Below are 22,692 nucleotides of genomic sequence, written 5' to 3'. Positions count from 1 at the left end.
TCAACTCTCTGTACAAGCATCAAATAACCCAGCCAACATCTCGTGGCATTTAAATCGATGTTATGAGAAGTCGCTTGAATAAGATTAAATTCCAATGAAGAGCTAACAGAATATAATAAAAAGCATATCAGTACCCTTGTTGGATAAATGTCTGCATCGACTCTTGCACGCTAAACTGGGGTTTTTAACAAGACTTTTTAGGTACATTATTGATGGATGGAGGACATATATACATTTATAACAACACTATTGTTCCTTGTGATATGGATTGAAAGCATTATGTTCACATGCATAGTTCCCTAGATTCAGGTAGCAGCACACACTGACAATTATGTTATGATATATCTAGCTAGTTAGTAGTCAAGTGTCAGGCTGTCCGTAAAAATCAATCACCAACTATGTGGCGGAGAATATGAAGAGGGAACAGAAGGTGCCCGTCATATCAAGGCAATGTTGTGACTGGCTGGCTGAGAGAGCGGCGCGCGGGCAGAGGGCGCGCGCAGACCGCATCCATGGAGGACAGCAGTCGTACTGCTTAGAGTCATGACTGATCCACGGCCAATAAAACCACAGCCGATCCTTTTAAACATGGGTTCCTCATCACTGAGCCCGTAGATTAATCTTTCATAAATGGCTACTTTTATTAATTCTCTCTGGTGTACCATCACTGACTGCTCGACAGTTAATTATGCAGACATACTTCCCCGCTCCGGAATCCTGGTACTACTGCTGCGGAATTTGTTGCGCGACTGCTGAGCAATTCCAAGGAGGCTTGGGTAGGATGATGGCGATGACATGAGTCCTTGCTGAAATCAGAGTGTCCAGTGACCCTTTCACCAGGCCTGGAAATGTGGGTATGCATGGGCCCAGTGCTCTCCATGACACTGGAGTCAAGCTATCCTAGCTGATGAGGGGTGAAATCCCGAAACCGGTCCTAGGATGCTTGTTTCCAGTCCAGGGAGGACCTGGCCTGGCAGTTCGGGCTGGACTGTTCCTATTGGGCGCAGGGTCAAGACTGATTTGCATATGGCTGAGTCCAAACTGGAATGGCATGGTGAGCAAAAAAAACGATGATTTTAGGCCCAGACCTCTGTACTGGGGTGAATGTATGACATTGTTCTCCATTCTGTCCATCAATTGTTCTTTTTGGAAATACAGGCAATGCAAGACTTCCAAAGGGGTACTGGGGACCCTGGGTTAACACTGTACTTCTGTATTGTAGTGAAGATGGATATTGCAGATGAGGATCATACTTGGGAATTTATACATTTGGAACACACTTGGATTTGCTGGCGAGGGAGAACCGCCCCAGAACCTGATTTGTGCAGCCTTCAAAGAGGAAATTGTACATTTACATACTGGAAATGTTAATATACAACACAAACTATAAAACTACAGCTTTTTGTAAAATACAGCATGTTCATACCAGCTGCTATTATAAAACACACGTCAAATGGTTTATACAGTGGCCAAGAGGAATATGATACAAAAAATGTATCATTCTGATGTTTTGTGTAAATAATATGTATGGAATGAGGAAACATCCAAAGAGAGAAGAGCAAAATCCTTGGGACTTGGGAATATATCTCGAGAGCTTCCAGATTTGATCATAACTATTGATCCTTAATTTATAGAATCAAAAGCAGCATCAAGCAAGATAGTTAACCGATGAGCAGTCTATGACTGTCCATCAAAAGTCTTTGCTGCAAATTGCTTCTATATTTAGCTACTTGAGGCTGCTCACGGAAGTGAGGGCATGGTTTATACTTTGAAGGTGGCCCCCAATGCAGCAGGGTGATAAAGGTATTTCCTGGCAGCCCTGGCTGAATTACCACATGTCATATTAGGAGATCTCCACTGGCTCTTGAGGAAACCTCTGTGCCTTCAAACGAGCATCTGGTTTGGTGGTGATCCTAAAGGCAATGAAAGTATGGAGAGCAACTGCCATGCTTCAGGCAGCCACTCACCAGATTTTTTTGTTTTTCAAAACCAAGCTCCCAAACTGAGAGTTTGTTTTTGGAAAACAAAAATGAATTGACTCCATCTCATTTTTTTCCCGGGGCGTGAGGGAATTAAAAAAAAAATGTTGGGCTGTTTTGGCCTGCTGGGATTTCCCTGACAATCCGGAACAAGAAAAGAAGTACATTAGACATCCACTCCAAATAGGGTGGGCAGTCTGACATATGTATGCCGAAGGCCCTAACGCCATTGCGGCAATGGTATTTGGGTTTCTGTGGACAGATCCAGCGGGTGGACTGTCGCCCAAAACATGATGGTGTGCCACACTCTAAATAGGGCGGACGAACCATTAGTTTGACAGACAGGTAATCCACCACATTTGTGGTGGAAAACCTACCTGCCAAGCACTAAATCAAGCCCTATGCTATTCCAGCAACAATGTTATAGACATTAAAAGGCACAAGCATGAACTGGTTTAGTAGCATGCATTCTGGGATTTTCAAAGAGCTTCCTGGGTTCATAGAAGGTCATGGCACTAAACCAACATCAGACACATAATCAGCCAATTTCCTCACCTGTACATAATTTCAGGCCCAATTTGGTCCCCTGCTCTGCAATGATAATTACGACTATGATTGTTTTTCTGAGTATCTGTCTTCTGAGTTTTTGCTACTTTGTTACTCACCTCCCCAAAACACACATGCAGTTTACTCTCACCCGTGGCACCAGCATTTTGGCTACTATCCTTAATGGCAAGGAGAGTTTGGACCCACACGTTGCTGACCCGCTAGGTCTTTGTCTAACTAACTACCCTTAGTGTCAGGCTGCAAATAATACGGCTAGCAGAGCGGTTACAGGCTACCTGGACATAATTGGTTGATTGACATTATTTGGTTGAAATACCACAGAGTGATCAGTGATTAAACATGGGCGTCAATTCACTAAAAAGCCTGGGGTAGTGGAAGTGACTTCACATGCCCCTTGACCTTCACTTTCACTCACACATACATATGCTTATACTTCAGGGCTCGAGTCGGGGTACCACGCGGGTGGATGGCATCCTCCCACTTATTTTACCAGGTTTTTACCGGGTGGAAGCCGTCCCCACTGCCCAAAAGCTGGACTTCACTCTTTGGCCTCTCTGGGGCGAGATCGGAGCTCATTCAGAACGTCTGTCTACCTGTATTCACTGCGGGGGGATTAAACGAAGGCACAGGCAGCCCCCGCAAGGCAGGGTGCAGACCACCTTTCATCTAAAGGCATATGAATACCCATGATATTCCTGTTGTGACGTCACTTCCGGTGACAGCGTCCCCCCACTTCTTTTTTTAGGACTTGTGCCCTGTTATACATACACACTCACACATACACACACACTCTGCCTACACATTCACATACATTCACACGTACACACAGTCTCACTTACATAAACGCACTCAAAACTGCAAGCATGCACACAGCATACATACATTTAACAACATTTTTGTACTTACCTGAGATGCCAGGGAAAGTCACATTACAGCTATTTGTACTCCTTTTTTTAATTAAACTAATAGCGAGTAATGTAATATTACTCACTATTAGTATTATAAAAAAAATCAAAATACTAGGTGAGTGAAGCCCCCACCGACGTCCATAAGGGCGAGCTGCTTATGTCCCTCCCACTGATTTTGCCAGTGCTGAGGCAAGGGGTGCAAAGGCAGTGCCTGGGTTCACAAGGAGCATGCCAGGGGTCGTAGCAGCGACCTCTAAATGACCTCCATGTGACTAAGACCTGTGCTCCTGATTAGGATTTGAAGGTGGTGGTGGCTGAGAGCAGGAAGGAACTGTCTCTGAGACAGGAGCAGCACCTATTTAGCTGCTAAGTAGGATTCTTTAGACCTAAAATGTCTAGCTGATAGGGGATTTCACAGCCCCCCTTAAAACTCCCTCACACATACCCTGCTGGTTGGGAAGAGGTTTTGCAGTGCTTCTGTTCTTTACACACCCAGCTAGTAGGGCGCAGATTCCACAGGGATTCCAATTGCCAAATAATAGACAAATAGGGGGGTGATGTCAGGGTTTTACCTGCTTGCCAATGGGCAGCCAATAGGCAGGTTTCACAGAGCTCACTTTCTGTACATGCCTGTGGCGAATAGCGCCAGGGCTTTCTCAAGGCTGTAACAGAAAGTAAAGACAGGGTACATTGTCAGAAATAGTATAAATTAAAAAGTAGTTGACCCCAAAGGAAAGAGAGAGACAGGGTGCAGAAGTGAATTAGAAAACGTTATATAGTAAGGTATTTATAACATTTTCTAATTCACTTCTGCACCCTTTCTCACTCTTTCCTTTGGGGTCAACTACTTTTTAATTTATACTATTTCTGACAATCTACCCTGTCTTTACTTTCTGTTACAGCCTTGAGAAAGCCCTGGCGCTATTCGCCACATAGGGTGAAACACGTGTCAGCTGTCTTTGCTCTGTGTTCAATAAATAAAATAACCTTTTGGATAACCCTAATGAAAATGAAATGAATTATTTAAGACTTGAATGGACATCTTAACGGCTCTTGCTAAGATACAATAAAGACAAGAAGGATTTATCCTTACCAAGTGACCAATTTGTTCATTCAAAGAAAAGGAACGTATACTCGCACCTAACTTTGACTTGTAATTTTGAAGCTCTTAGGGTCCAGAGCTTTGAGTATGGTTCCTCTGTTCCCTCAATAAATCAGGAAGAAAGATGTGTACCTGGGATCCCTGGACCTTCTACCCTTACTGGAACTCACTCACTTCAAATGCTTGGCCAATGGGGAAATGCTCCTCTAGAGCTACGGTGAAAGCCTGGATACTAATGAGGATATTTGATTGCTATTTCATAATGGATGGACTCTGTCCAACAAAAAAGAGATTACCCAGAGCTCCTTGCTGGCACATGTCTGGCCAATAGGTAGGGGCTTTGAAAGTGCTTCACAATTTGACAGCAGTTTCAAATACCTAACAGTGATCATGATATAGAAGTTGTGCATTATAGTTGCCTTTGACACCGTTGTGTCTGCCTAGAAAGTAGTGAGTGGCTCTACAATGTTGTTCTGGGCCTCAGTGCGGGTAAGTAAAATTGGAGCACTGCCCACTTGCTGGACTGTAACAGCCAGCGTTATTTGGGGTGCAGTGCACCCCTCACATAATAGAGGCCCTGTGCACTAATGGTAGCTAGGCACTGACACAAAGTAAATATGGCAGCCTATAACAGATCTATGGAAGTGTGTTGACACATACCTGGCAAATAAGACGCCATCTTTAAAGTGCACATGACTCAACAATGTGAAGACGGATTTTACATACGCCAAAGACAGTCCATGACAGACCAACAGTTCTGTAGCGGTGCTACATACAATCCAAAGGAGCTCTGCAAGCAGTGGCTAATTTGTAAAAATATAAGTGCTCGTGCATTTGTCGCGAGGCAGCTAGCACTGCCTCAAACAGAACCAACTGCTAACCAAGAAAGTTGGGGAGAGGATGTGGTGTAATGGCCAGAGCTGCTGACTTCGGAGCTGGGGAACCAGGTTCGAGTCTGGGCGTCGACTCATCATCCTGTGAATCTGCGCAAACCACTTAATATCCCCGTAAAAGAACATGTGCTTAACTGGAGCTCATGAAAAGTGCGGGTGTTGATGAGTAAGTGCCGTGCTGAGCACTGGAATCGACTCGTCATCCTGTGATTCTGCGCAAACCACTTAATCTCCCCATAAAGGAACGTGTCCTTAACTGGTGCTCATGAAAAGCGCAGGTGTTTGACGATTAAGTGCCGGTGCTGAGCACTGGAAGCCACCGGCTCAAATTAAGCTCTGTCTGCAGAAAACAGTTAAAGACCCATCTGCGTTTTAAATAGCTAAAGGTGGGGAAGCGATATGTAACATAGGCATACACATTTTTCCAATATTCTAAAAGCACAACAGGAGTAAAGTCACGGTGCCTGCTTATTGGGTTATCACATACCTGGCTTTGCAGAAGAGGGAGACAGATGCTCTGATAAACCTGCTTTAATTCCACCTCCTGCTGAAATACTTGCAGCAAAGACATCTGGCTAATGGTCCCTCAAGAGTTGTAAGCACTGGGAATGTAGTATAGAAATAAAGGTGAGACCCCTTTAAATCCCCCAATAAAAAAATATTTCCAAAGCAAAGTGGAATTTGGATGTAAAGGTAAGGGAAGATAACCCTATGTTGGGGGAGGGGCGTGGAGGAATGTGGAACCGAGGGGGGCAGAAAGCGCCAAGAAACCGTCAATATGTTTTGCCCCCGATCTCCGCTGCAGAACATCTTGAGGAGTAAAAAAAAATGCCTTAGCAATTTCTGCTTTGGAAAACAGAGCATGCCGCCTGGTTGAAGCGCTCTTCCGACCTCTGTGGTGCGGTTTGAATGTGAAGTCAAACGCCGTCGGAATAATTAATCCAGGAAACTGAATCGAGACTTCTCTGCCTTGCATATGCTTGTGCGGTGAAAGGCCAATCTTTAAAACAACATTTACCCTTCAGAATCCGCCGGCTGACCTACGCACTCCCAAAACCAGGACGTGCCGTCTCATCACTTCTGATGTAGTTAACAATGTCAGAAAAAATAAGAGATGCAGAGTAAGTCCGTGCAAAAATGTAATTACGCTTGCAAAATTTGCAAAGAACATCAGGTCACGCAAAAATGTGCAAAATTTCACATTGCACATTTTTGTGTGCGTTTTTCCTCTGGTTTGATCAGGACATGTGTTGTCGAGTATAATTTTCTGCTGGGACCTGTAACCCTGCCAGTATCTTGGGTGGCTTTTTCACGCACGCTATACCCTCACATGAAGATTTCACGCAAATTGCCTGTAGATTTCCATCTATTTGCCTAATTTCAAGAAATGTTCATGACATTTCGAAGAAGAAACTTTACGCGATTTCCCACATCCCTTATGAGTCTCTGAGAGTTCACAGCGACTTTTTGTTTTTGAGGCCAGGTCACAATAAAAATGCTTTTTTTTGAAAATCAAGTGTCAAAACATGAATGTGAATCCACTTTGGAGATACATCTTAATATATGACCAAAACCAAGAATCCTAATTTGGAGAAGAGGAGGGACTAATCCCAGCTACAGTGCCAATAGGACCCCATACAATTAGCATTCATTCAACTCTGGCTGTCACGCTATCAGGACGCCTTTTAAAGCACTGGCCCACCTTGATTTTACCTCAAACTTTTATTGGTCGCTGCCACTAAGTTACCAATTAAATCTGCTGCAATCATTGTCCTTGCAGATTATGAAATCGTGTATCCAAAGAAAGACGACATATAGGAAACTGACGCTAACTTTTTGTTCTCGTTTTTTGTTTTGAATTCAATTTAGTATACTTTTTTTCAATTATAGAAAACGTGTTATGATTGTACCGATTTTAAATATATGTGCAATACATTATTCTTATTCATATTTAACACGATCATAAATGTATCCCTCTGATTGCACATCTCATTTTATCCCAGTCGTCCCATGTCAGATGCATTAAGCACAGAACAATAAAGTGAATAAAGTGTGATGTCATCAGTGTGTCATGGTAGGGTTTATTTACTGGATATGACTGGTTTGGTGAAGCGGCAATTATATTGTCTTAATAAAAAACATTTTACACTCCTTGGGAAGCAAAGCAAACAGGAGAAAGGGTTTCTTTAGAAGAGTCGTAAACGTAAAGACTAGTTTGTTACGTTTTCCCAAGTGCAGTGATGTCGGTCCGGCCGTGCAGCCTTTGTTAGAGCAATACAGACATGTGTCCAGCCGTTCGAAAACGAGCCCTTCACTTGGCCAAAAAAGTATGCAATGCATTTTGAAAATTGCTATAACTCCTGCCAAACTGACATCATGGGAGATCGCAGCAAACCAGGGGCGGCTCTAGGCTCATGGCGTCCCTGGGCAGGGAGCGTAGGTAGGGGGCCCCGGAAGAGGGGGTCCGGGCGGAACGGAGCGCGGAGGCCAGTGAAGAGGGCGGGTCAGGGTGTTTGGAAGCGGAACAGAACCGGAGGCCGCCAAATCCCTGTCAGGGGCTGCCACGCAAATATGTATCCATCCTCAGAGGATTATTATATTAAGGATATATATTGGCATGGTGGCCCCTAGGGTTTGGTGGCCCTGTGCAGGTGCACAGCGTGCACATGCCTAAGGCGGCCCCTGAGCAAACTTGCAACCATTTTGCCTAACGAATGCACCTGTAGCAGCAAGCATGAAACCATACTGCTCAACACTTTGGTAACAATGCTATTTTTGAGAGTTCCGCGTGCCATCTGGTGTCACTACAGCTGGTGGCACTCTCAGCAACTTCCTATAATTAACTTACAGTAGAGCTTCACTTCCACCTCACATTGAATGTTTTCTTATATTGCGTTTAATATTTAACACAGACAGGTTTACAAACCAACCACGTTTCTTGGAAATCGACATGCACACTATTGAATGTTCGCACACAAACAGCTCAGATTCTGATGAAGGGCGTTGCATCCATTGGTGCAGGAGGTTCAGTGTCACCTGGGCAGGGCTCGAGTCGGGGTACAACGCGGGTGGACGGCGTCCCCCACTTATTTTACAGGGAGCTCGATAACTATAAACTGCAACTGAGTGCAAGCCAACTTTCTTGACATCATTTCCTGTGGTGATGTCAGCGTCCCCCAACTTCTTTTTTTAGGACTAGTGCCCTGCACCTGGGCTTGGAGACCTAGGGACCCGCTGAACCCTATTAATGCTTTGCTTCACAGTTCAAACAGCGACCTGAGTGTTCATTTCGGGGCATATCAACAAGGGACTTATCTCTGCTTTTTTGGCTTTAAAAGCCAAAAAAAGCGGAGATAAAACTATTGCCCTATTTACAAGTGGGTGCTAAAATGCATTAGCGCATGTTAGCACCCGTTTTCCCGACGCCTCGCTTTGCATTTGCATTTCTAATGAGATGGAAAGTGGGCATACCTAATGTAAATTATTGCGATATTTACAAGGAGACCCGCGCATTTTAGCAGATGATTCTGGCAGTAGCGTTCCTCCAGCTTCATAGGTTTCTAAGGTGACCAAAACCCTTCAATACAATAACCCATGCCCAGTACAGGGAAGGTGTCTGCTAAAGCACTGCAGAGCATTTTGGGAATCTGTGGTAAGGATTTGAAGTTTGCTCTATTTCCCTACATTTATAATTGAAAAAAATAGGAGACATGTCTAGCTAAGCAGGCTTTGACTGTGTTAGAGTGTCTGTTGGTAGTGCTTACTTTGTGCAGGTCGTTGTCAGAGGTCGGCACCAGCACATTTTTTTTGGAGACCAGGACTTATTTCCTTATGACCAATCTGTAATCCAGTGTAACATTGGCCGGAGCGAGGGAGTGGGTTGGAGGGGGGAGGGGACGCTTCCTAAGTAAAAATTTCAGGATCTATATATATATATATTTTTTACTCATTAAGGAATGCCTGGAGGTCCCAGATTTATGGCACAGTGTGTTAGTGTCCAGCAGTCCTTTTCAGGTGGGGACTGAATCTGGTGGGCTCAGTTCGCATTTAGGCTGTTAGCCACACCCCTCCACAAAGCCACAGTAGGGAACCAATCGATGCTCCTGGTGCCATAACTTGAAAGCCTTTTCCTCGCATAGGTCAAGGACTTCATAAGTCAGGAGTGTGCAGCGTTTTCTCCCGCCCATTGCTGTCCAAATAGGTCAGGGATTCTGGCACAGTGGCAGGGCAGGGTGGGCGAGCATTTAAGTCAAGGGAACAGAAGGAATTCAAGACTTCCTCGCCTGAAAATAAGCCAACATCCAGTGTCAACTAATACTATGTAAAGTGCGTGCATTGTTGTCTCCAGGTTTTTTTTACTGTTGTCCACTTCTTGGGCAAAATACAGTGCTACAGCTTCAGTATGGAGAAATGAGTCAATTTTAACCTAAATAAAACAGTGTTTGAAAGGTTTCTAATTTGGTGTTCTAGTGGTTTTTAGCCACTGGAAATCATACACAACACAAGTTAATTAAAACACTCATTCCCCACCTCCGAAGCGAAATGACACTCGCCACCATTCCCCACAACGCTAAAGAAATTCCATCATTTGGCACATTCGGAAATGATCTTGTTAAGGCATAGGCCCATTACAAATCCCAGTCTCATTCAACAAGTACTGTCTCACTCTCCTCATTCACCACTAAAGTCACTTCCGCTAACTACAACCATCTGATAGATCCAATTAGTAAAAAGAAGATTAGATGCCAGGGCACCAAATTTTTCTTAGGTGCCCGTTGCTGGTACTGTTGAATGCTGGGTTTGCCAAATACCAAGGTTGTCCAGTTTATATTCGACATCAAGCATCTTTCGTCATCTATGCTACCTGTCCTATTTTTTGTGTTCCTCCCCCTTTCTCCTTCATTTGTGTTTCTCTCTCACACTCTGCATGGATGATGAAAAACAAGTCATGGTTTCCAAAAATGAATGCGGATGCCAACCACTGGCAACCAAAGTCCCATTTTAAGCCCTGCCCAGGTCCCGCATACATCCCTTCACTCACAACAGTCACCTACCATCCAGCCAAAAATACGAACAATTGAACACCATGACTACCAGCTGCAGAAACACTATGCATCATTTTCTGGGAATTTATATTCTCCTCAGCTGATGTTTATTTCCAACAGAGACCTCTAGTTCATCCCCTATCCCTTTGGCCGCTATGGAAACTCACTGCTCCACCCCACTGCAGCTCTTCATTTCGTCAGCTATGGACATCCCTGGTTCTTTGCTCAAAATCTTTGGAAACTCATTGTTTCTGCTGCTTCTCAATATTCTATAAATTGTTGGGCCCCTGCCCCAAAACTGAAGAAAATCTCAGTTTCCCTACAACCGCTATATAAAGGTATGAGCTTCACCTGCCACAGTTATGTAAACCTCATGATCCTCTTCCTAAAACACAGAGAAGCACGTGGTTCCGCTCCGAACCGCATTGGTAACTTATGGTTCACCTTGAAGCATCTATTGAAATCAATGTCCGGCTCCAAGGTCCAAAGAAAACTCTCAGGGCCATATTATCAAGAAAGGGCAATACATTATCGCGGTTCTGGTGTTAACCTGGGCTTCTATGGGAATTCACAGGGGCATATTATCAAGCCCATTATCGCCGCTTTAGCGGCAGTTTCCTGCCTGATAAAAGCGGCGATAATGTATCGCCCTTGCTTGATAATATGGCCCTTTGTTCCCCTCCTAACTCATACAAAAAAATTCACTATTCTCCTCTGACAGCTTTGAAAATATTTTTCCACCCAAGAGTTATTGACATTTAAGGTACTTACTTTGGAAACAATGGAAAGCCCCCAGTGGCTACCAAAGGTCATGGATTTTCTCCCAAAATGTATAGAAACTTATGATTTGCATCCCAACTTCTGTAGAAACTTGTGGTTTTACTCTCAACAGCTTTCGGAATGTTAGTCAACCCAACAGCTATTAAAACTCAAGGCTCACTCTCTCTCTAGCAGATAGGTAAATGCATGCCCTCCAACTGTTACAGAAACGCATGGTTCTACTCCCAACATCTGTGAAAACTTGTGGTTCTACACCCAAAACTTAGAAAAACTAGTGCTGTTCCTCCCAAACCCTACAGGACCTCTTGGCTCTCCTCCAAACATGTATAGAAGTTCATTGTTCACCATCAACAGCCATTAAACTCATGATTCTCGCTCAGGCTGCTGTAAGAACTCATCATCCTCACACTATTGACTATACATCCACTGCCCTGGCACTGCCAACTCATGATATAACTAAACGATTAGGAAACTCATGGTCCACTTTGAGTGCCATGAAAGCTTATGGTTGTCTCATCTGGAGCTCATGAGCTCATAGTCCTCCTCCTGACAGCTATGGAAACACACAGGTCATAATATTAATGATAATAATAACTTGTTTTTTTATAACACCAACCTTTATCAAGTTTCTAAGCCTTCCAAATAGCGGTTAATGAGATTGGCCATTTAATGGTACTCTATCGGCCTTGAAAGTTAGGCTAAGACGACGCTGTCTTCATTCAACTTCCATAGCCTTCTTTTAAAGGATCTTTACAGAGAGTCTCAAAGCCTAAAATGGTTTCTTGGCTCAATGATGGTGAAATGACAAGAACTAGGCAGATGTAGAAAACAACCACTTTTTGAAGATTTACAAAACTGAAAATGATGGTATGGTATGAGATATAGGCAAAGAGTTCCCGGTCACAGAGGCCTGAACCGAAGAACTACGACCATGAAGGAGTGCCCGTTGGTCAGATAAAGTTCTAAAGGGTCTGGTGGGAATATATGGAAGAAGGCTTTCATCGATAAAAGTTGGAGAATATCCATAAATGACATTATGAATTAAGATTAGAATTTTAAAGGTTATTTGTCCTTGAATCAGCAGCCAAAACAGATAGGCCAAAAGAAAACTAAGTGGCTAATCTCCGAGTGCCCCAAAATAAGGCTGACTGCATAATTCTGGCTCATCTAAAATTTCTTTATTATGTACTTAAGCAACACTAAATAAAATGAGTTAGCGCTGTCCAAGGAGAGCCAATGACGGCAAACACGGGCAGAAGCGCCCCGCTGTCATTCTGGAACAAGTGGCATAGATGGAACATGCAGCTCAATACAACGGTAGGGAATTGGTGGCCTAATGAGAGGGAAGAATCAAAATGAACTCTCAAAGTGAGAATAGAAGCGACTGAGATCATAAGTAAACCCGTCTCAGAGGATCCATTCAGAGGTCCATGTTGATGCAACCACTCACATATCTGTCGGAATTGAATTTAAGCCAGAGTTGACTGACCTATAGGGCCATCAGGCAGCGCCTGATGGGCTGGTCTGACGGATCAGTGTGTGGGCTGTGTTTTTTGACAGGTTGTGGGGATGTTTTATGGCATGTTTTTACCATTGACATAGATTGCAGCAAGCTCAAATCTATGCAGTCTTATACACCTTGCAAAACTCTTAGACAGCGTATCTTTACAAGTTCAAAACTGCCCCAGTTTGCAAACATGGGACACTTTTTTAGCTCTCTAATTCACCAGTGGGGGGCTCTTTTATTTTGGTGCCCTGGCGTATTTTCTGCCCCAGTCCAATCCAGCCCTCATCCATTCCCAAACAGACATAATGCAGAATTGTAACAATCTTACTTATGACTTCTTACCAGCCAGCTTAAGAATAGGTTTGGTATCATAGGCATATACACAGAATGTGAACCCCAAGGTTGGCTTGCGGCTTAATGCAGATGGTGAACAGTTAGGAGTAAAGAGCAGAACCCTCAGGGGTTGGGGCGGATCAAACTACTGGGATGGGAGCAGCAAAAAGGTTGGAGATTCCCTGACTAAAATGTGGCGCATAAAAAGAAACAAGGAAGCAGGACAGCACAGAGTCAGTGATGCAGACGGCCCTAAGGGGATCCGACAGAACTGAACGATGGCATATGTTGAACCCTGCTGAAAGATGTAACAGGATCAGGCCACCAACATCACCTGAATCTACTTACTGTCCGAGGTCGTCATGGACTTCTAGAAGCACAAACTCCATGTTGTGACCATGGCAGAAAAGTTGTTTTTTCTCGGAGTGTTGTAAAGACTCAAGGTATCAGAGTGCTTCACATGAGCACCAGTTGCGTTACAGACGATTACATACATTTGTGTTAGGCACAGGGAGATTAAGTGATTTTCCCAGAATCACAGGATGTTGAGGGTCCCTGCTGAGACTCGAACCTGGTTCCCCAGCTCTGAGGTTATGCCCCATCCTCTGCTACTTGCCTGAGCAAGGTCCAAAGTGTACAAAGGGAAATGGCAGATGTTTTAACAGCATAGTTCTCAAATAGTTCAGTAGTAGCACTCAACAGAACTACAGATCTATAATTGCTAAGCACCAAGGGGTTGGCTTCCATTTTCTCAACAGGACAAATCGTCTGGAACTGAGTGCAGCACCAGGGAGGAACTCATGATACTTCTCAATGCTCAAAAGCGGATAGATGAATTTCAATATATTAACTGAGCAAGGGTTCATGAACAAAAACAGTTTAAGCTTAGGAAGGGCCAAACAAAATCATCATAAGATAAAACAGAAAATATGAACAGAAAATAAGGAAATTGGGCACATGGATAGGGGGATTACTTTCTCAAATGGAAGTATGAATGGTTTGAATCTTGTTGGTGTAACAAGAATGTAAAGGAGCATTGAATTCCTATGAGGCAATGAATGAAGGATGCAGTGCTAGAGGGTTAGTAAGTTTGTTGATAGTCCTCAAGATCAAATTCTGAGAGTTGTAGGCTGGATGAACCTGATTGGAATCAATTTCTATCTGACGTGCGTGTTGCATCGGATATCGGCAACTAGAGCCTAACTTGCGGAGCCATCTTGCGGGTGGTAATATCAATTAATTGTGATGGACTATTCCAACACAGTTTAGAACAGCTACATAAACTCATAAAACAGTCAAGCAACTTCAACGGAGACCAAGGAACAGCTGTAATATCCTTGCATATTTCTACCAACAAACTATCTGCCTTGTAAGATCATGTTGCTCTTAGAAACTGATGAGGAAAGACGTGCACACCCATCATAAACTAGTCCACTCCCGTATATAGTTACTGAGAGCCATGGTATACGTCGAAATACCTATACATCTTCAAACAAAAGCAATGTACACTATTTGTGTTTTCACCAAAATCTGTGCATACTTGGTCGTAGATGGTTTCCAACCAATAACAGTGGAAACTCAAAGCACTGCCATAAAAAACAACACAGCTCCCAAAGCACTCAATCAACTTTTATATAAGTTAACTGCCCTACTAAGCAAAGGACATGTACTAGTCAAGTGCTTGTAGCATATACAATAAGTGAAGTATCTGACTCATGCCTTGTGGACTGAGACTGGGAAGTGGCATGGCTAGCTGTTGGTCTGCCCGTGGTGGTCACTGGGTTTGACACCTTGCGGCCACATGAAGGGCGGCAGGGTGGCTGGCGGTACCCAAGGCGGCCGCCCTGCATGGCAGCAGGTAAGAGAGGGGGGCACCACCCAAAACTTGTGCTGCCCGGGGCGGACCCTCTCCCTTGCTACGCCACTGAGACTGGGTCTGAGCAGAAGCCCGGGTAGTTGAATGTGTTGAGGTCATAGTGATCTAAAGCAACAGGGATGAAGGATGGAGGAACAGAGTCAAGGAGAGTACATGCTGAATGGCTGAAGTCTCTTGTAACAAATAAACAATGAGTTTTTACACAACAGTACAGTCATCTACTTGTTCCTTCTTGTGAGTCCCTTGTCTCACTGGCAACGAGGATGAGATGCTAAGGACTTGCCAGTACACTTTCCAGAAATCATATAAAAAATGGTTGTAACAGCTGGCCTGTTATGGAAGCCTCTGATGTATCTATCTAACAGTGGAGGAAGCTCTTGTTACGGCAGTAAACAAAGGGAAAAAGAGGGTGAGCTCCACAGAAAGCAGGCAAGTTATAGAAGGGCTTTCATAGATTGGCACACATCTCTCGCCCCTGTCGCTTGAAGACATTTTTGGGGATTGCTTACATTTTTCTTAAACTTTTGGATGACCTGGTGGTGCTCCAAGCACAAGAGAATGGCCTTCCCTTGAAGGGGACCCAACAAGAAGTTGTGAGTTGAATGCAAAATATTTGATGGACAATGAAGTTAAGGCTTATCCTGATTGGACTTATCATAAATCAGCTTATGTTTATCAAGGGATATGGAAAGCGCTCTTTAGAAATACCACTACAATTCAATGTATTAGAACATTGGAATGTTGAAAGCTCCATTGAAGGCTATGGAGTAGCTGTGGGCTTCTAATGGATAGTATAAACCTTCCGATCCAACATTCCATGCCTGTCTTTATGTAATTCCCTTTTTAATTTAGAATATTATACCCTCGGTGAGTGGAATGTTCTAACAGCCTTATAGCCCTTCTGCCTCGAAGTATACTGGTTGGTAAAGGCCCTCTCCCTCGTTATAGGCCCTCGTCAGCGGCTCGGGCCGATAACTCGAGTGCAGGGCCTTTAGCAACCGGTATTGCCCTCAGTAGTGGGCTATAAGACGTCCTGGGTAGTAGACATACAGGTTTAATTCAGAAAGCAAGCAAGAAGACCTACTGGCTAGAATGATATGATCCCTGCATGTCTTATCGATTAGCATTATGGCAACCTTGTTAAGCAACTTTTAAATCGACTGTAATTATTTTTCAGGAAGATTTAAGCACCAAGAGATGTATTGGCCTAGTTTAGACAGTATCGAACAGATCACGCTGACCTTTCGACATAAAAATTTACAACATAGGCACGTTTACCATCCTACCTGTATCACTGCCTCCCACTGCTTGCTCCATGGTGCACCCTGTCCAAAAGAGAGTCTTTTATCTTCTTGGAAATCCCAGAGCACCTTTCGAAGGTATAAGGGGATGTCAGAGCAGAGAAGGCGTCTTGTGTCTCTCCCCAAAGGAGAAAGCAGTGAGCCAACTGCGGGGCTGGAGACAGGCACGAAAGTCTGATCTCAACATCACGATGGAATTTCATTTGGGTATCAGCTACATGAATCTGATAACGAAGATTATAAGTAGGGATGGGGTCCTGGTTTGTGGTATTTTTATTTTTTTATTTTATCTCTATTGATCTATATTTTTGGGCCATATTATTACCAATTATTCATATTTATTTAGTGTTTCACAGACAAATTAAGTCTTACCACGTTTATTTTAATTGCTAAATGAGTACTTGTACTTTGATGCCTGTCGAATGTTAGCACGATCAGCTGCCAAATATAATAAATCAATACACTCATATGAAAATATTAAAATTATAATAGAAAAAAGTGCACATGCAAAGGAATTTAAAAAAATGTCAGCACTTTGTTTTAACTCTCCATACTGTCAATCTGCACACGTGTTGGTCCGAAAATCATCAATGACAGCATGGTGAATTATAGAGAATAAGACCAATATCTGTATTTCTCTTATTTTCAAAATAAATACATACAGGAATAATCAGTAAAAACAGAAAACTTTGTGATTTTATTATACGCTATTGAAAAGTGACGGACAACAATAAAAGCAGAGAAGAGTCCTCAAACACATCAGAGGGTGAAGGTGTGTTTTCAGGTTCAAATATTCGGTGGAGCCAGGGGCTTCCTCCTGTAGGGATGACCCAACTATTGGTGCAAGCCACCAATCAAAGGAGGTATGTTGCACTTGTAGGGACACTTAAATGAATAATCAGACGTGAGGTAAAGTAGGGAAAATCTTGATCACCTGTCAGTGTTCCTAATGTGTTACTGACATAGAGCCATTCACTGCCATAGCTCTGATATTATTACATTCATAAAGGATAAATGATCCAACACATGAGTAATATGATTTTAAGGAACAGGGCAGTTATCTCATTGGTCTTTAGAGTGTCATGGAACTGTTAGCTCAGTGGACAAGAAGTAGCATTGTACTATTTGCTCATTGGACAAGAGTGTGTCATGGCAGCTCATTGGACCAGGGAGGAACAAGTACCTTTTGGTTTATTGGGCCAGGGAGTGTCAGCACTATGCCAGTGAGAACCCAAATAAGCTATTTGAAGCTAATTTTGTGAAGCACCTTCAGAGATGATATTTGAAAATCTGAAAAATAAAAAACGAAGGCCACTAAAATTATTCCATTCCGTGGCCACAGCATTTTCCGCATAAATATGGATTTGCCACATTTGCCACACAAGCTATCAGCTTCTGAATAAAACCGTGAAGTAATACTGCTTCAACATCTGGTGCGATAAACTACATAAATTTGTCTTTTCTTACTGCATAATTTAGTCAACCCTGCTGCATAATTTGGTCAACCCTGCTGCATAATTTAGTCAACCCTGCTGCATAATTTGGTCAACCCTGCTGCATAATTTGCCTCTGTACACGAGTTGTTAAGTGCAGGGCCACAAGCTCTTCAGTGCATCAACGAGAGCTTATCAATGCATGCCTATGAAATGTGAAGTGCGGAAGCATAAGCTATTTTTCCAGGGACTGTCATCTGTTTCAGTCTTGGAATTACTACCCGATTAAGTAATGGTCATGCTTTTTGGAAACAGCTTTTATTCATTTCACAGGTGTCCCAGCTCTAACTTTCTTTCGTTTCCACGAGTCACAGTCACGCTGCTTTCCCCTCTCTGCACTTTCTTCCAGGGTTGGACTGGCCTATAGGACAATCAGGTATTGCCTGATGGGCTGGTCTGACAGGCTAGTGTGTGGGCTGTTTTTTTTTACCAGTTTTATTGTTTATTTCTCTGCTATTACCACTTGTTTTAGCTATCTGGTTCGCTAATGGGGACCACTTTTATTTTGGTACCCGGTCCTATATTTTGTCACAGTCCGACCCTCATCTGTCTTTCTAGTGCCAGATATACGTGCCTTTGCCACCCCACCCTCTTTTATTCAAACTGCTTGCTCTACCATCACCTATTGTCACCCCTTCATTGCCCTCTCCATTGCTCGACCTTTCATTCTTCGTTCAAGTTTTCATACCCTGCCAAATGTTCATTATTCTCCAAAATTCGCTTCTCTGCCTAAGCTTTCCAATTCCAATCAAATGTCCCTATTCTTCCTACACATTCCTGAGCTTTCTAAAGCCCTTTGCCCAGACGTTTAAATTCTGCCTGTTCTTTTCTTCTTTGCCCAATCTTTCCCCTACTGTCCACTCGTTCCTGTATTGCTCACCCTGCCCTCAGCTTGCTAAGTTATTATCCCACAACTACTCTTTGGTCTCAGTGTGACTTTCTTGCATTCCTCCAAACTTTCATTCTGTTTTCAAATGTTCGCCCTCTGTCAACTCTTCCCTTCCCTCAATCGTCCTCCTCTTTTCTCCTCTCCCTAATCTTTGTTTTCTGTCACCTCTTTCCTCCTCTGACAGTTCTTCCCTCCTCTTCCAGCTTTTATTAAACTTCTACACTTTACTTTTCTACTCACTGCCCCACCACAGGAATCTTAACTTCCTCCCTCTTCACAAAGTCTGTCCCTGGATCCCAGTCTCCCTTCTCCTCAACCTCCCTCCTCTGCACTCTCTTGCCTCAACCACTCCTCTCTTTCTCCTTCGACTCCCCCATCCCCCCCACCCCCAGTTTGACATTATCTGCCTAATGTTCCCACCTGTCCTCCAGTATTCCCTCTTCTCCGGTGTTTGAAATGGAACTATTGCAGTGCAGGTACTCTATCCAAGAGCACCTGTATGCTCCTCAGAAGTGCAGGTACTCCCCCATAAAAGTATTGCAACTCAGCTGAACAGTGCTGACACCCTTCCTTTTAATTTAAAGAATTACAGGTATTCAGTACCTCGCAGTACCTGCCCATTTAAAGCACTGCTACGGTGACAGTTTCTAATATTCTCCCCTAGCGACCTTATTTTCGTCAAATGTCTTCCATTTATTCGGCCGATGACTCTGCCCTGTTCCAACTTCCTTTCTCTAACCACGCTCTGTCCTCCTCTGACCAGTTCTCCCTGTCTTTTTCGCCTCTGCACAAACATCCCAACCCGACCACTCTTCCCTCATTCGCCCACCCTTCCCTCCTTCGCCCACTCTTCCCTCCTTCGCCCACTCTTCCCTCCTTCGCCCATTCTTCTCTCCTCCGGAAGTTCAGCTCCCCCGGCCCCGCCTGTCCCCACTTGAATCCCTCAAACTTTTCTTTTATGCCCAAAGCTCCCTCCCTTCCGCCTGACCTCACCTGCCCTGTCACCTCCTCAACCCCTGCCCTTCCCCCGCTCTACCCTTCACCACACCCCGCCCGAGGGTCTCAGTAAATGTATTTTATACAACCTCCCTCGTCCTTTCCTTCGGCCCAGGAGGAACTTTTCACTTCACTCGCACCCTCCTCTCAGAAAAGTGCTTCTGCACCTGTTACATGTCGCCTCCTCCTCTCTCTAAAAAAAAAAAAAAACACGGGGTGACCATGCACCATGACTCTGCCCCGTCAGGTGTGCACCCCACTTTTACACCGAGTCGCACTTAGGCCCTGATGCAGTTTATATAACCCCTTTCTTGTGGACTGAGGGCACATTTCTGTTTTCCTAACAAGTGCACGAATTTCCTGCACGGCCATGCCTTCTGAGTGCCGCTTCGAGGGTACACACACGTAAGGGGGCAAAGGAAGAAGAGGATGCCCTCTCTGTCACGTGCTTTCAGTCAGACGGCGTGGACGGGGGTACCTCAGCACACCCCCCGCCACCGCGTTAGCCCTGGTGTGGAGGAATGCGTGTGCCCAGTGCACAGGTAACTGAGTGATTTCCACTGCGCCCACCCCATACACCTTCGTGCCCCTCCCCACTGGAAGAACCCCACGCCCCGTCAACCCGCAAGTGCCCCCGAGAACGGCGAGGTCTCTTACCCGGCTGGCATGTCGGGCTCAGGCCCCCCTGCCTGGCCCTGGTGGTCTGCTTTCAGGGGCGTTTGGGCGTCCTCTCCCTGGCTCCTCAGGCTGTGGAAGCCCACCATGCGCTGGGGCAGCGGGCAGCAGAAGGCTGGGTACTCCATAGACCCGGGGGCGGGGGTCCCCCAAAGTGGACTTCAGTCTCGCCTCTGTCTGGGGGAAACGCAGCACTTTCCGTTCAGTGGCTGCTCCAGCCGCTCACGTTTCTTCCCCTCGCCTCCTCCTCCTCCTGCCTCCTGGAGTCATTATGAATTGCAGAGCACGTTGAGGCTTTCACTGCCTCTGTGTGTGTGTCTCACTCTCTCTCTCTATTACTCTCCCCCCTCTCTCCCGCGCGCGCACACACACCCCCTTTTCCAGCCCATCAGTCCTGCCTTTCAAATGCTGATTAGCGGACATTGTGACTGGAGGAGCTGGGGGGAGGGGATTCCATTACATCCCCTGAATATCCAGGCATAAACACATACATACACACACACACGCACACGCACACACACGAGCACACGCACAGATCACGCATACTGATTCTGAGAAAAAACAACATTTAACCCTTTCCAGGAAGCCAAAGCTGGACACTGAAAGAGAAGAGAATCACAATACAGAGCCTGACCAAGAACTTGCACGCACCCCCAAGGCCAACGTGGCTGCATAGAGCTTAGAAGGCTAACGTGACTGCACAGAGCTTAGAAGGCCACTGTGGCTGCATAGAGCTTAGAAGGTCACAGTGGCTGCATAGAGCATAGAAGGCCAGCATGACTGCATAGAGCTTAGAAGGCCACCGTGGCTGCATAGAGCTTAGAAGGCCAAAGTGACTGCATAGAGCTTAGAAGGCCACCGTGGCTGCATAGAGCTTAGAAGGCCACTGTGGCTGCATAGAGCTTAGAAGGCCACTGTGGCTGCATAGAGCTTAGAAGGTCACAGTGGCTGCATAGAGCTTTGCATAGAGCTTAGTGAGTGAGCAGGTCACCATTACTGACTGGGAAGCTGCATGTCTCGGGACAAACAACAGGACGAACCTGATAACGAACATCAAAACGCCCATCACCAACGAAAGCACAAATAAGACAATTGCCTTCATCAACTTCAACAACAAGGAAAACACAAACATCAACATAAACTTCAACACAAACATTGTATTGTATTGTATTGTAATTGCATTTGTATAGCGCTTACTACCCCTGACGAGGCGTCAAAGCGCTTTTTTTTCGGCGAGTAGCGCGCTACTTCCGGGACCCATAGAGGATTAGTGTTGAATTAGTATAGTGAAACATGCAAGTACATTTTAAGTGGTGGATAGGTTAGTCAGTTATTTGGATTCGGAAGGATAGCAGAAGGATAGTAGAGGAAAAAAGGTTTGTAATTATATAGCGCTTGTTACCCCTGATGCATCTCAGCCCTCACCTGAAACATTCAGACACTATTCCACTACTGGACCTACAAGCACCCCTCCTCTGCACCCACGTTCTTACCTGCAATGCCCATTATTCAATTACTCCTACTCGCAGCCCTTCCAACCCATTGCTAGAGTCTACTCAGAGCCATGCCAATGCACCTGAAAACCAGTGTGTAATAGCTCTTCCTATTACAAAACTGGACTACAGCGTACTGTAACCCGGGAAGATGCTCTGCTGGTGTCTGGGGCGATCTGTCAGCGAGAAGTTCAAACCGAGCAAGGCCAACTATGCCTTACATCATTTCGTCAGTGATAAACTGATCATGATAGCGCCCATTATTGGCAGTGCATAGAAACCTCGAAATAGCCACTTCTAAGCATCCTACTAAAAACAAGTTATTAAACATGCCTACCAATGCACCTCTGCTTTTGAATCCAACATTATTAATCAACACTATTAATAGTAAATCAGCTATCAACAACAAAACAATCACTCCCATCACCATCTGCGAAATGAACATCAACACATACAATAACAACAAGAACCAACATCAATTTATCACCAATAGTGGGGGGCTTGCTGCCATGGGAAAAGCTCAGCTACAACTTCATGCCTTTCTGCGGCTTTGGTGAGCTTTCCTTCATTTTTTAAATGCAACAGGCGCATTTTCTCTCGGAAGCTCGTGGCCGCCATTTGGTTTCCTGACGCACGTCACCTCATTATCTGCATCCATGGAATCCCTTCAAGAGTAACCAACTCTCCTCAATAATTGAACTTTTTTCCTCAGTTTCAAGGCATTTTCTGCTTTTACCCTTGTAATTGCCTTTTATCAATGTATGCTGTGGTGATTGGTCCTCACATAGATTTTATGTCGTCTACAGTTGACTTTCAACAGTATTGCTATTTTTGGATGACATGATACGACATAGA

At 44.5% G+C, this 22,692-nt stretch overlaps 1 protein-coding gene across 1 annotated transcript in view; it reads right to left on the bottom strand.

The window, feature by feature from the left end:
* Positions 1–20,633, bottom strand: part of NPAS1 (neuronal PAS domain protein 1) — a 504,067-nt gene extending 483,434 nt beyond the window's left edge. Inside the window, exon 1 of the mRNA XM_078662207.1 lies at positions 20,327–20,633. Coding sequence (XP_078518333.1) covers positions 20,327–20,472 — 146 coding nt within the window. The 5' untranslated portion in view covers positions 20,473–20,633. The remainder of the gene's footprint in view (positions 1–20,326) is intronic.
* Between the last annotated feature and the right edge of the window lie 2,059 nt (positions 20,634–22,692).

The sequence above is a fragment of the Lissotriton helveticus genome, chromosome 9 (assembly GCF_964261635.1).
Source record: "Lissotriton helveticus chromosome 9, aLisHel1.1, whole genome shotgun sequence".
Taxonomy (NCBI): Eukaryota; Metazoa; Chordata; class Amphibia; order Caudata; family Salamandridae; genus Lissotriton; species Lissotriton helveticus.
The sequence above is the reverse complement of the archived record's forward strand: the minus strand, read 5'-3'. Positions and strand labels throughout refer to the sequence as shown.